Source organism: Pongo pygmaeus, chromosome X (assembly GCF_028885625.2).
Source record: "Pongo pygmaeus isolate AG05252 chromosome X, NHGRI_mPonPyg2-v2.0_pri, whole genome shotgun sequence".
NCBI classification, from domain to species: Eukaryota; Metazoa; Chordata; class Mammalia; order Primates; family Hominidae; genus Pongo; species Pongo pygmaeus.
In genome coordinates this window covers 23,932,506-23,946,723 of record NC_072396.2, presented here as the reverse complement: position 1 = coordinate 23,946,723, position 14,218 = coordinate 23,932,506, and the positions used below count along the sequence as shown (strand labels likewise).

The 14,218-nt window shown below is 40.5% G+C and overlaps 1 protein-coding gene across 1 annotated transcript in view; it reads right to left on the bottom strand.

Moving 5' to 3' along the window:
* Positions 1-4,788: 4,788 nt before the first annotated feature.
* The window catches only part of PTCHD1 (patched domain containing 1), a 65,907-nt gene continuing 56,477 nt past the window's right edge, over positions 4,789-14,218 (bottom strand). Inside the window, exon 3 of the mRNA XM_054472538.2 lies at positions 4,789-13,195. Coding sequence (XP_054328513.1) covers positions 11,541-13,195 — 1,655 coding nt within the window. The 3' untranslated portion in view covers positions 4,789-11,540. The remainder of the gene's footprint in view (positions 13,196-14,218) is intronic.

Sequence of the window (14,218 nt, the reverse complement as noted above, 5' to 3'; positions counted from 1 at the left end):
AGAGAATGTTCACGCAGAAATTATCCTGTGTATGTTTATACACACACACACACAGACACACACACACACACACACAAATACACAAACTCTAGACATTCCCCACCACCGTGTGTGTGTGTGTGTGTGTGTGAGAGAGAGAGAGAGAGAGAGAGAGAGAGAGACAGAGAGATCTGATTTCAGTTTCCATGGAAATGGGCTAAATAAGGACTTTAGCAGACAGGAGTGAGTGCTACTTCTCCTTTAGCTGTTCCCAGCTGCTGGGTTCCAGCTCAGTACTATTGAAACAAAATCTGAAATCATCCCAGTTCTTTACATTATGATATTGTAATTTGGTACCTGTAACATATAATTTTAGATTCAAACTTTCTTTTGTGACAGTGATAATCACTCATCCATTTATTTAGTCCTGTGAAATGAACTAAAAAAGAACACTCACCTAGCAACTCCCGACAATTGTTTTGACACCCCATGTATATATACTGCTTTGTTACTTTCCTCCTAGGTTTTTCTCCTTTCTCTCCATACAGGTGATGACCTATAACTAATACACCCCACATTTCCTCTCCCCAACCCTAAATACCCAGGGAAAACCAGAATTCTACAGAAAGAAGAGGCCAAGCTTATATTTTTTCTTAGGCTTCTGCTGACTTCCTGTAAGCTCAGGCAGGCAGGCATATAGGGTGCTTCCCACTACAATATTATTTCCCCATTTGTGATTATATATTAAACTAAGGCCAGGAACTGGTTTTTCTTTTCTTACTTCAGAGACAGAGGTGTAACATCGTGACTGTTAAGCCAAAGAAGGCACCATATACAAGTTTTTATAAAAAGACATCTGCTGCTAAACAAACACACAAGCAAGCAAACACACAAAAAAACCCAACTCTGCCTGTAAGATATTGAGTCATATACACTTTTTTTGATTGCTCATCTGGTATAAACAAAAGAAAACATAAACAAGACAAAAGAACCCATACTAATTACTCTTAAAGAGAAACGAAATACCTGGACATAAAAAAGAAAGAAAAGGCCAGGCACGGTGGCTCACACCTGTAATCCCAGCGCTTTGGGAGACCGAGGCGGGTGGATCACTTGAGGTCAGGAGTTCAAGACCAGCCTGGCCAACATGGTGAAACCCCGTCTCTACTGACAACACAGAATTAGCTGGGCGTGGTGCACATCTGTAAATCCAGCTACTTGGGAGGCTGAGGCAGGAGAATCGCTTGAACCCAGGAGACAGAGGTTGCAGTGAGCCAAGATCGCGCTATTGCACTCCAGCCTGGGTGACAGAGTGAGACTCCGTCCCCCTGCAAAAAAAATCAAACTGGAGATATTCCCCTGGCCCACTGACATTTGACTCTTTGTTGTGTGTCTAGTAGAGGATTAGAAATAAACCCGAAAAAGTGAAAGCAAAAAAAGAAATATGTGAGATGATAGATATGTTAATTAGCTTGATTTAATCATTCCACAATGCATACATATATCAAAACATCACATTGTATCCCATAAATATATACAATTTTTATGTCAATTAAAAATAAATGAATAAAAAAGAAAAGGTGAAAGCAATACATTTGAAATCTCCTTTACATTCGAAATTTGATATCAATATTGAAAACAGGATGCTTCATTGGAAGATGGGATTTTAATATGAAAAGATAGTCAACTAAGGACTCAATGTTTTTGGCATGAGCCATTTCCCAGGTGACTTGGGGGCTTCTACATTGTATAAAGTCCATGTGCAAGCATGAAAGATCGCCCTCTGGTGAAAGCTGGTCAGATGGAGAGGAACGGTGGAATTGCCAATCATCAGTGGGATGGTTTTCCCTGCTGATTTTGTTTCTGTGTAGGTGTGGGATGATGTAAATATATATTTTAGGCATTAGAGAAACTCAAGTAGTACAAAATACTGGATTTTTTTTTTCCTGAAAGAGTTGGCCATTTTTTATTACCTTGATTTTTTAAACTATCTTTAAAAGGGAAATATACTGTACACATTTGCCTCAAATGTAACAACTTTAGTCTTATTTTTATAGATATTAAGAAATACTGGGGTCTGGGGTGGCACACACGGCCTCTTCAGATAAAACATTTCTGTTTATATCCACGAACCATTTCCCTGTAGATACTGCAAATAAGCAGTATAAACATCTAGGCTTGTTAATGTTCAGAAGGGCCTTGCTATGATGATGTAGAGGGGCACCAAAGAAGATCTGTGTGTCTTTTGACTTTAGGTAAAAATTAGAGTTTATTAATGCCCCTTGCTGCAAAGTATTACAGCTCTTTGTGGGAAATTGTTCTGGGTACATTTTTGATAAAATTCCACCCTGAGCACGTTCTGCCTTTCATGGAGAAAAGTGATGTGACTCACACTTTGTAAAGCTTTAGGTTTGACTATTATTTTTTTCTAGTAGGGTTTTATGCTTATCTGTCTCAAAACTGACTAAGCTGAACTCATTATGTGCTCTAGCATTTGGATACTTTTTCCTAGTTTGAAAATAGTTTATTATGACCAGAATCACCCACTTGCCTAAGTGTGAAGAAACCCAACTAAAATACTGGGAAACACAACATAACTATGGGTTCTTTTTGGAGGAATAGATGATAAGGTTTCTGAATACTGAATTAGTGGTTACTTTGATTGACAAGCTGTGGTCTTATGATCTATTGCCATGGAAGCAGCTTAAAAATGTATTGTGATTTAGCCCATAATTTTACAATATAATATGCAATTTCAGGAACTTCTTTCACTAGCAATGACAATAAGAGAGGGGCCATGTTTAAATGTTTAAACTATTTTATGTCTAGGGTGAAGATCTTTTCCAACATTACTAAATATTCAACATAGCTTCTCTTCTTGTTTTCTCACCTACTACAATTAGACTGTTAAAGGAACATTGAACAGTTATGACTATTTTGTCATTAATAATTATTGGCAGAGGTTATCTTTGTTGTTAAAAATACTAAGAGCATTGGCTATGTAGACATACTTTTTACAACTTTGAAACATTTGCACATTTAGAGGAATGAGAGAAGTTTGATCAAGAAATTACTAAAACCAAGCTGACATTTCTTTTGTTTGGGCCTAGCATTCAGTAATTCAATAATTTTGCTCACGGGTTCTAAGCTGGAGTGTAAACCACAACAAACAGTTGGTGGTTGTATTATGGGATCATAAACAATAGGAAGAGAACTTGAGTGTATTCAAAGCTGCTTAAGAGGAATTATAGGTCAACAATTCAAAAGAAAATATGGGGTCCCTTTATTCAGAACAACATAGATTCAGGCTCTGTATCTTTATCTTATAGACAATCCAGAACAATTTACATTATCCTCAGCTCATATTCAGTCATTCCTCACATGTTTGATTGTTTTCAGCTTCCCAGTAATTACTTTTTCCCTGTTATACTCTATGCCAAGGTTTTTGGGGGAACTGCACTAGGATTCCTCTTAATGTCTACTCCCAACTACTGTGTGTGTGTGTGTGTGTGTGTGTGTGTGTGTATGTGTATGTGAGAGAGAAAGAGAGAGAGAGTTTGGTATAAGCTTCTAAGCTTCTAGTCTTGGATAGTTCTTCTGTTGCTTGTGTGACTGTTCTCCTAAATGGATGTTGCCTATTACCAGGCCTCCGTGTATGGCACTTCCTTTCCTTGAGGCTGATGAAATGCACCGGTTTTCCCATCAAACTGATGCTAGGGATAAATGGAAACTGCCCACTTCTTCTTAAGACGAGGAGTTGGCAAGATGGAGGGATCACCCCATATATCCTTCCTCACCACTTCTTTCCCCCTTCTCTGGATCACCAAGCAAATATTCTAAATAGATTTCCACAATTCCATACCTTGGAAGAGATCTCTGTGGTTTTGGGTCTATGCTATTCTTCTTGCTTATGACTTGGAAAATTCCAAAAAATGCAGTTTTCCCACTGTGAAACTGTTTGCAATTTTTAAATTGCAAGGCACATTCACTTTTCCAGGTTTCTTTTCTTTAAAGCGTACTGTTTGGCTGCTCTTAGCTGCACTCATGCATAAGAAACATATAGAAGGGGAAGATAACATTTTTTCAATGGTATCCTGCAGACGTCTGAAGCCTTTGTCCTGCCAAACCTTACAGAACTATAGGGCTGCACCTGCCAAGGCATTTTAATGTGCCTCAAATGTGTCAGGCATATTGTAAAAGGTGGTGTGCACGTGTATGTGTGCATGCACATCTGTGATATGTGTGTATGTAAACGTGCATATGTATATGTTTCTGTTTTATAGTTGTGTTGTACACACATATATGCACGTGTACATATATGTGTGTCAATGTGTATGTGTGTGTGTGAAGCAGAGACAATGCGTCATACCAGTTTGCCCAGTCACCCACAGTCCTGGGAGGCATCATGGCAACTGCCTTGGTGATTCTGGATCAGTGGGTAAAGGCAATTTTGACAGGATGGTAATTTGAAGAATAAATATCTGAAAGGCTGAGCTAAACATGTTCAAGATTCATCCTTGAAAATTAAGGAAATTGTTTTGTTAAAGAGAACGTTATCAGTTTTCCCCGACCATGAGCCTGGAATGAGTAATGGAAATGGGCTAGGTCTTTGCCATTTTGCAGGAATTAGAGAAAGCACTTTGTTGATCCTAATGAACAAATCCATTGCCAGGCGCAGTGGCTCACACCTGTAATCCCAGCACTTTTGGAGGCCGAGGTGGGCGGATCACGAGGTCAGGAGATCGAGACCATCGTGGCTAACACGGTGAAACCCCGTCTCTACTAAAAATACAAAAAAAAAAAAAAAAAATTAGCCGGGTGTGGTGGCGGGCACCTGTAGTCCCAGCTACTCGGGAGGCTGAGGCAGGAGAATGGCGTGAACCCAGGAGGTGGAGCTTGCAGTGAACCGAGATGGCGCCACTGCACTCCAGCCTGGGCGACAGAGTGAGACTGCGTCTCAAAACCAAAAACAAAAACAAAGCCCTCAAACTTCACATCAGATGCTACAAAGTTGAGCTAATATTCCTCCATCTCAACAGAAGGCTTTCCTTATCATGGCTGGGCAGAAGATGATGGAAGGGCCACTGATCCGCCATTGGTGTGTCCTTTGTGCTTCATGCAAGGCCAAGTAGTGATTCACCCAGCCTTTCCCATAGGTCAACCCAGGTGGATTCCGTTGTGCCTGAAGTTATACCAGCAGCAGCAGAGCCAACAATTACAGTATAGTCATTTATTTTCCAACTTCCTCCAGCAACCTATATTTTATCTAGCTTCTGACTTGGAGTCAGGAGACCTGGGCTTCTGCATATTTGTGTATAAAACACACTTGTCCTTTTTTTTTTTTTTTTTTGAGACGAAGTCTCACTCTATTGCCAGGCTGGAGTGCAGTGGTGAAATCTCGGCTCACTGCAACCTCTACCTCCCGGATTCAAGTGATTCTCCTGCCTCAGCCTCCTGAGTAGCTGGGACTACAGGCACGTGCCACCATGCCCATCTAATTTTTTTGTATTTTTTAGTAGAGGTCGGGCTTCACCATGCTGGCCAGGATGGTCTCAATCTCTTAACCTCGTGATCTGCCCGCCTCAGCCTCCCAAAGTGCTGGGATTATAGGCGTGAGCCACCGTGCCTAGCCACACCTGTCCTTAAATGCACCCATCTGTCCATGGCCATGATTGCTTCTTTGCCCACTAAAAATATTAACAAGATGAATGAGACTTATTCTCTCCATGCTTGTTTGAGAGTAGGGTACTGCACGTGTGTGAAAGCATGCCTGGTGTCGACATCTCAGAGTAGGGCTCATTTGGGAGCAGCACTTCCAAGGATGTGGTATGCAGTTGCAAAGCAGCATATCACTATATATAACCTGGAAATAGGCTGCTCTTCCCTGGTTCTTTGACAGGGCACACTTCTATATGTTGGCTTTGTTGGCTGCTGCCTTTATGTGTGTATGTGTGTGTGGGATGGTTACTGAAAATTTGAGGCTATATATATATTTTTGCAACAGTGAGAATGTGGTAGCAACCTGGTGTTCCTCTTGCCAAGAAGAGCACAGTACAGAGGGCTCCTTTCCTGGTCCTGCTGTGGAGGGCATATTTAGCTGCTGCTAGAACATGAATTGGCACTGAAAATACATTTGCAGAATAAAGAAATGAATGAATGAAAGAATGAATGAAGAATAAATGAATAGAAGTAGGCACTTGGCTTGGGATGAAGAAACCAATATTTTGAAGCATTTTTGCATCCTTAGAGAAAAGACAGTTCAAAAGTTCTTGATTGCTCATTAGCCAAAATGAGGACACCAGGATCACACTCCCAATGAGGTCTGTATGAATTTAGGACAGTGGTTCTTCACCCTTTTTCGGTCACAGACCTTTTTTGGAATCTGAGCCCTCACTTTAGGAAAATGCACATGTTGAACATATACACACATTTTTGCATGTAACTTAATTTTAGGTAACTCAGAGACCCCTCCCATGAACTCATTTGGCCCCCAGGTTAAGACCCCAATAATTTAGATGAATAGAATTTGGCAGTAAAGTGGCAAAATGGAGAAAGAATTGAGGCTAAGAACTAGATTTCAATTATAGTCTCATATCTGTTTCTAATTAGCTCTGTGAATATAATTTCATTACTTCAGGTTTCAGTTTTCTCATGTGAAAAACAAAGGGGTAGGCTTAATTCTAACCAAAGATTCATCTGGTGTCAGCATTCTGGAAAGAGAAGCTGCTGGCACATTCCACAGGAACATCACTTCTTCCACCAAGGTTTCTCTGCTTGTTTTCTCCTTGGTATACATTGGTACTAATTTTAATCTAACTCAAAAATCTGCACAGAGGCCATAGCTTTCCGGTTGCCTCCCTTCCTCTTCCTTCGACGGTGCTCTCATAGACATCAAAGAGGACTTCAAACAAATCACCTGGGCAGCAGCGGGGCGGGTGAGAGGCAAGCTGGGGGGGGACATCCTGGCACTGCCTATTCAGGTGAACGGATTATAGCTCATCCACTTTCCTCTTTGCTTTCTCCTGGACTGGCATGAAACAGAAATAACAGTTGTAACCACCACAGGGAGGAACTCTGCAATGTGTTGGCTGCAGCCATTCTTAGTTCTTTGCCAGCGAATCCACTAACTTAATATTTTTCTTTGTATTGCAGCTTTACTATGCTTTTTAAAAATAGGAACTTTACGTCTCTAAATACCTGGTGCTTTTTACACAAAATTAAAAGCAAATTACCTAAAGGGAATGTTTACTTTCCCTCAGACAAACCTGCCACAGTTATTCAGTAATCAGTGGTGTCCATTCCCCATCCCCAAAAGCAAGTGCCTTTTTTTGGGGATCAGTTTTTTTCAAAGATGATAGTATGATGCCAACATCCAGGACTTGCAGCCCCTTTACAATGGCCCCACTATGTGGTGATTAGCTTTATTTTGAATGTCCTAAAATGACGGGTAATTAACTACCTCCTGTGGCAACTCATTGTTATTTGTAGCCCTAATCTCAGGCTCAAATCTACTTCTCAGTAGCTTTACATCCCGAGCCCTAGTGCTACTGTGCGAGATTGATGAATTACAAATAATGTCTTGAGTCTCTTTTCTTTGCCAGGCCTTTCCAAGAGTGCTTTCCAAATGTCAACTCTCATCTCATTCAATCCCCACAATATACCTACAATGTCACTCAAAGGTAGGCTCTACAAGAGCAGATTTTTAAAAATCTGATTTGTTGACTGTTGTGTCCCCAGCCTCTCGAACAGTATCTGGGCAATATTTGGCACTCAATAATTATTTGCTGAAATTAAAGATATTTACTGATATTATCCCCATTTTACAGATGAGAAAACAGAGTCACAGAGGTCAAACACTACTGTAAGCTACAGGGATACTTTAATAGGATCCAAAAGAATAAAGCCATTATGAGGAAGATAACATTTATGTCCAAGAGGTTCTGCCTCATGCCACACCCCCAAGACAGCTGCCCATTCCACCTTTTCTTGTGATGGACACAGCTGAGCTCTGTCATTGGCACTGGAGAAAAGTGGTGTCATGGTCCCATAATGCCACTTACGACTGGGTGATGGTTAGTTAGAATTAAAGGGTCATAAGGGTTACCAAGGGCCTCATTTGGAGCAGTATATCGCATACATAAGCGTGGCCATGGAGGATGGCATCTGATTATCACACTTCTGATGAAAACTGAGGGAGTAAAAGGCAGAAGGTAGGAAAGGCAGAAGCAAACACAAACCAAATTAAAGCAAAACAAACATCAAAGGAACTAAAAACTCCAAAACCTAAAACAAAGTAAAACTTATGAGCTGGAACAATGGAGAAACATTTCGTGAGGGTTTGTCTTCCTTTTTCTCTGGAACAAACTGTACTTCTTTTAACCTGAGGAGCCCTGATGATGCTTGTTGGAATGTTGCTTTATGCTAAACAATAATGCCCTATTTCAAGTATCATTTTCTTCCTTGCAAACACCACATTCCTTGTGAATTTACATCTTCTTCTGAGTTTCACTAAATGAGAGAATATCACCCTTACCCTGACTTTTAAAAATTTTCCTTATGAATGGCCATAAAAATCCCAGTATCACAGTTTTTTAGTTGACCAGGAGAAATATTTTTGATGAATGGAACATTTTCTTTGGTAAACAAACAATAAACACCAACTAAAAACCAACCAAGTAAGTTTCTTTGGTAAAGTGGATGTTAATGTCTTGGTTGGAATTAATTGAAAGAAAAAAACACAGCTTCTTCAAGTGTTTGCAGGGATCAATTTTTCCCTCTTTATAGCAATTCAAAAAGTTAAACTTGAAGTAAAGACTTAGATTTTATGGGGATGTGATTCTGAGTTACTTCTAAAGTGTCTTCTCCATAGTGGGGCTAAACCAATGCAGCAGAGCAATAATCAATAATCAGTATTAACAAATAAATAATTATCTAACAATAAATAATAAATCTTGGCATGCATAATCTCCCAATAGAAAAATTCATTTCACAGTCAGAATTCCTTAAGCCTTCATTTCAAGTGCTGAAAAGAGAAGTTGACAAGTTTGAAAATGCCCTTCATTAAAAAATACAATATCCCAGGGTATACAGAGACTCAATCAAGTTGGAAAACTATTATCTGTCATAAAACAAAGTTCCACTGGAAGTCATTCTGGTTGACCAAATTGAATGATTAAATTCTCAACAAAATCCATTTAATTGGTGTGTGTGTTGTGTCAGGTTTTGTGGAGTTGCTTTAAGCCGAGGTGCTCCACGTGGCTGACACTAAATCAATGACTGATTTAGAACACACTGTTCAGAAAATGATTTAGCAACACATGATTTAACAGTAAAACCAATCCCCTCTTCAGTTGTATTTTATAAATAATAGCCTAGTTGCAGGCCCCTTGGAGAGAGAATTGATCGAAGATCTATTATGCAAACTTGCCCTTTTGTGAGGACTGTACTTGTCCTCAGATTAAAGCTTATTATCTTCTAGTTGAGTGTATAACACGTTGGTATTATCACTTAGTGTGTCTGCAGAGGAGACTGAACAACTGTGTAATGCATTAGCTACAATCCGTTGCACATGTATTTAGAACTGTATGGACAACAGTACGTGAAATAGATAGCACAGGTTTGCACTCGGTGTGGTTACATCTGAATTATTCGGGCTTTTGGAAAGACAATGGCAAACCTAAACCTCAAATATTTTAATCCAAGACACTAAAAAAATGTCTGCCCTGTGGCCAATAAAGTCCTATGCTCCTTCTTTGGAAATGCATTTTGAGAGGAGTAATAGCCATCTTATGAGAATACTGAAAATTGGCCTGCCCTCTCTTAGGTATGCTGAAATGATGAAAATCCTTTAGCGGTGTGACCTGAGTGAGTCACTTTATTCTCCTAGGTCTCAGTTTCCTCTTCTGCAGAAGATAGGTAAGTTGCACAGTATGTCTGCTAAGGTTCAGAAAGGTAAGATGCTTTTGGGAAATGCTTACCACTAAAGATGTCTAAATAAGCTACATCTCTAAAGGGGAAAAATACTGTAGATATTTGCTTCAAATGTAACCAGGTTTTAGCTTCATTTTTATAAATTTAAAGAAATGTAGGGGCCTGGGCAACGTATACAGCCTTTTTAGATCTAAACCATTTCTGTTTAGATCTATGAACCATTCTTCTGTAGATACTGGAAGTCAAGAGTATAAATATCTATGCTTGTTAATGTACAGAAGGGCCTTGCTATGATGACGTAGAAGGACATCAAAAAAGGTGTGCGGGGGGACTAGCAAGGTGGGGTGCAGCCAGTTTAGCAAGAGAATTGGACTGCCATCATTGATAGATTTGTATTAGTGAATACTTTTTCCAGTCTTTTCCATCTATCTCCCTTTTGGCCCTTTATCTCCCTGCACTTCTACAAAGCTTCTCAGTGTCAGGATGTAGACTTACCAAAGATCTTCTTCCCCTCTCTGTCTCTGAGCAGCTGTGTTTCACAGCAAAGGCAGACTGGCACTACAAGTTGGAAGCAACAGCAATTAACTATTTCAGTGTTCATTTTTTTCCCTCAGTTATGTGTGGGCAGATGTTTCTGGGTATCCATGCAAAAAATGCACGTAGGGCCAACCACAAACAGCTGTAGCAGCTGGCTATTTTGTTGTTGTTGTTAGAATGGAGACACTATTATCTGGGTCCAAGTAGACACCTGCTTTTGCTCCATCATGCCAGGTATTTGGGTTTGGCCCTGTGGTTTTGGGTCCCTGGATCCTCCTGCCAAGAGCTGTAACTAATAAAGCAGACCCATTTGGTGACAAGTGACAAGCTATTCCAAAATAGAATCACACCAATTCTGCAGTGCTGGAGCTGTCATTGGTTTTAAGGTGTTTTAAGCAAACCAAACTATACAAATGTTAAAAGCATACCAATGGCGGAATATGATAATTTCATTCTAGACAATGAAACTGCTTCACCTGGGTGAATTTAGGGATGAATCAATTTTAGTCCATGAGTGATGGCCACTCTACCACATACCAGTTTCCAAGGCTCTGGCTTGCTTTTGCTGGTCAGAACTTTCACAAGCATCTCCTTCAGTGTTAGGGAGCTAGGTGACAGCTAAAACCCCAAACCACAGACCACAACTGGAGCTACTGCTCTACAGAAGTTCTAGAAGCCTTATTATTTGAACAATGCTTAAAGCTGTTTCTGCCTTGGCAGTTGACCTTTCAATCAGTGGGTTTTGTCACAATGCCAGCAACATCTGCAGTTTAGATACGTAAGGATCCTGCTTGTTAATAAGCTTTCTTCTACTTGATCTTAGTTTAAGAGACTATAGGTCTCCCAGGGTGTGTGTGTGTGTGTGCGTGTGTGTGTCTATGTGTGTGTGAATTCTCATAACAACTCTTTTGTTTTAAAGACTGAAAATATGCCATGTCCATTTCTCCCCATTGTCCTTTCCTTTTTTTTTTTTTTTTGGCAATGCCTGTTTCCTATCTTTAAAAAAGGGATCAACTTTGAATTTAATTGTTTCATTAACATAATCTCTTTGGTCTTGATAAGACCTAAGGTGAAAATATGCCAAGCAGACATTATCACACTGTTGTAATTTGGTCAACCACACGGGTACTATCGATATCTACCATTTCTACACACTCAATTTCCTCCCGGTTCTCAGGATTTTTCTTCTCTTTCCTTTTTTTCTTAGAGGGTGGCAGGAAAGTCAGTATCACAGGTAAAATGGCAAAGCAGTGAAAGAAGGTGACAAATGCTATTAAAAACAAGCACCTGAACAGTGTACAGGTCAGATTTGAAGGCACAGCTGCAAGAGGAATCAGACCAACAATATAGCAGAGGTAACTCTGTAAAATAGCTACCCCATGCACTTCCAGGGCATTTTTTACCCATTTAGTTCTTGTGAAATCCTTGCCCAGAACAAATGTGGATAACATTGGAGCACAATTGTCAATTGTGTAATTAATTCCATAAATTAAGCATAGCACAGAAATGCAGTCCAGTTCTACTTTCCATAATGTCATGAAACCTATCACTCCAAACTCCACGGACACAACTGTTAGAGTGATCCAGACGTTAATCAGTGAATCTGCCACCAGGAATGCCGAGAAGAAGAGCAGGAACAAAGCACTGATGCAGGAGTTGTGCAGGGGGGCTCCCAGAGAGGAGGCATATCGATCCATGTACACAAAGGACGGATTGAAGACGATGAATTTCACCTTGGAGGTGACAGAAAGTCTCCTCAGGGTTTCCAAGAGATCATAGAGTTCTTCTCTGTTTGTTTCCATGGTCTTGGCCACCAAAAACATTCTGGAGGCCACTACATCGACCTCATCATTGTATTTTTTAGAGAAGATGATGTCCTCTTGAAAATGTGAAAATTGAGGGGCTTTCAGAAAGGAATTCCTCAACATGTCTGTGAAATTTTTCTTAGGCAAGCCAGTGGATACATTGAGTTTCCGAAGGTAATTTAAATAGCTCTCAAACCAGGATATCCGCACAAACCCCTTGGTGTATTCTAGAACATCTTCTTGGACACTAGTGTTCCAGTATTCTATAGACTCATATATGTAAAACCCAATCACAGGACTGTAGTTGCTAAAGTACTTTTGCTGGGCAGTAGTGTACTCGATGGTTTGTGTCGCGGTTGCTACAATGTTACTAAGGTCTGACCCTTCACTGACCTGCAGATAGCCCATTAAGGCAAAGGAAATATAAATAAGGTAAAAGAGAACTACAAAAGGCTTGACATAGGTGTTGGTTATCCAGTCACAGTAATAGCGTTTGAGGAAACATACCAATAGGTGACTCTCGTAAGTGTTCGCTTCCTCGCCTTCAGCTGTGTCTTCACTGAATCTGGCCGTCAGGAGAAACCTGTACCATGCCGGCTTCTCCTGCAATGCCTCAGGCTTTGGGACTTTTCTACAGAAGATACTATGCTGGTAATTGTTTTCTATGTAGCCAGTGAACACTAGGCTGGAACCATAAAACGAGAGTACATAGAGGTAGTTGAAGAAGATTGCAATACAGGAATTGCAGCAGAAAATCCTGGCTGCCTCAATGTTCGTGAAAGGGCTGGCCCCTATGCCAAAGGTGACCAGGTACATGGCAGTGGTGAGAGAAAAGGGAAGCATGGAGTCTGCATAGACTGCTGCAGTTCTCTCTTTAACATGTTGGTCTTCTCTAGTTTTCCTCCAGGAGGATAACATTTCAAAAGTCCCATATAATCCATGACCTAAGGGGGGCAGAAAAAGACCAGAGCAGAAGTTTAAAGAACTAATCTCTTAAGAGGGAAATCAACTTGATTATGAGGGACTACTGGGTCAAAGGAACCGTAACCAACCCTAGTGGTGACGGGTATGTAAATGCCAATGATTTCTCCTATGCGGAGATAGACCCATGTTTTGATGAATCGTAAATGTTATTGGATAATGAAAGGGCAGCTAGAGAAGCAAAGATCTTCATATTCCCTCTGGCTTAAGAAAGTTCTCTTCTTCGGAGTGTTGCACCAAACAAACTGCACTTAGATGAACTTTTGCCTATAGAAAGCTGAGTAGAGCCAGTCATGGTGGCTCATGCCTGTAATCCTAGCAACTTGGGAGACTGAGGAAGGAAGATGACTTGAGACCAGGAGTTTGATACCAGTCTGGGCAATGTAGCGAGACCTCATCTCTCAAAAAAAGAAAGAAAAAAAAAGAAAGAAAATGAAAGAACTTAGCCAGGAATAGTGGCTCATATCTGTAGTCTCAGCTACTCGGGAGGCTAAGGCAGGTGGATCTCTTGAGCCTGGGAGTTGGAAGCTGCAGTGAGCCATGATTGTGCCACTGCACTCCAGCCTGGGCAACAGAGCAAGACCCTGACTCTAAAAAGAATAAAAGCTGATTAGACTTGTGCATATGTCTCTTTGGGATTTTTCCCATTAATAGCTTAGAGTTATTGGTGCAGTTTGGTTGGTGGAACACTCCAGAGAAGAGAAGATGTCTGGACACTCATCATTTTGCTTTCCATCCCCACAAGTCTGGCTAGGGGTCAGTGCAGAGGAAGATAGTGGGCAGAGGGTTCTGAGTTAATGTCCTGTCACCTCATTTAAAATTGGCCAACTGGAGGGTTTTAGTGATAAAGAGGCAGTGTATTTCATTTGAGTCTTGACAGGAAACTAAATCACAGCCCCCTCTTTTTTCCCTCCCCAAATATCAGGGCAGGAAGCAATAAATCTTAGAAAGAGGGAAGCAAAATAAGTAGGAGTGAAGAAGTTTCA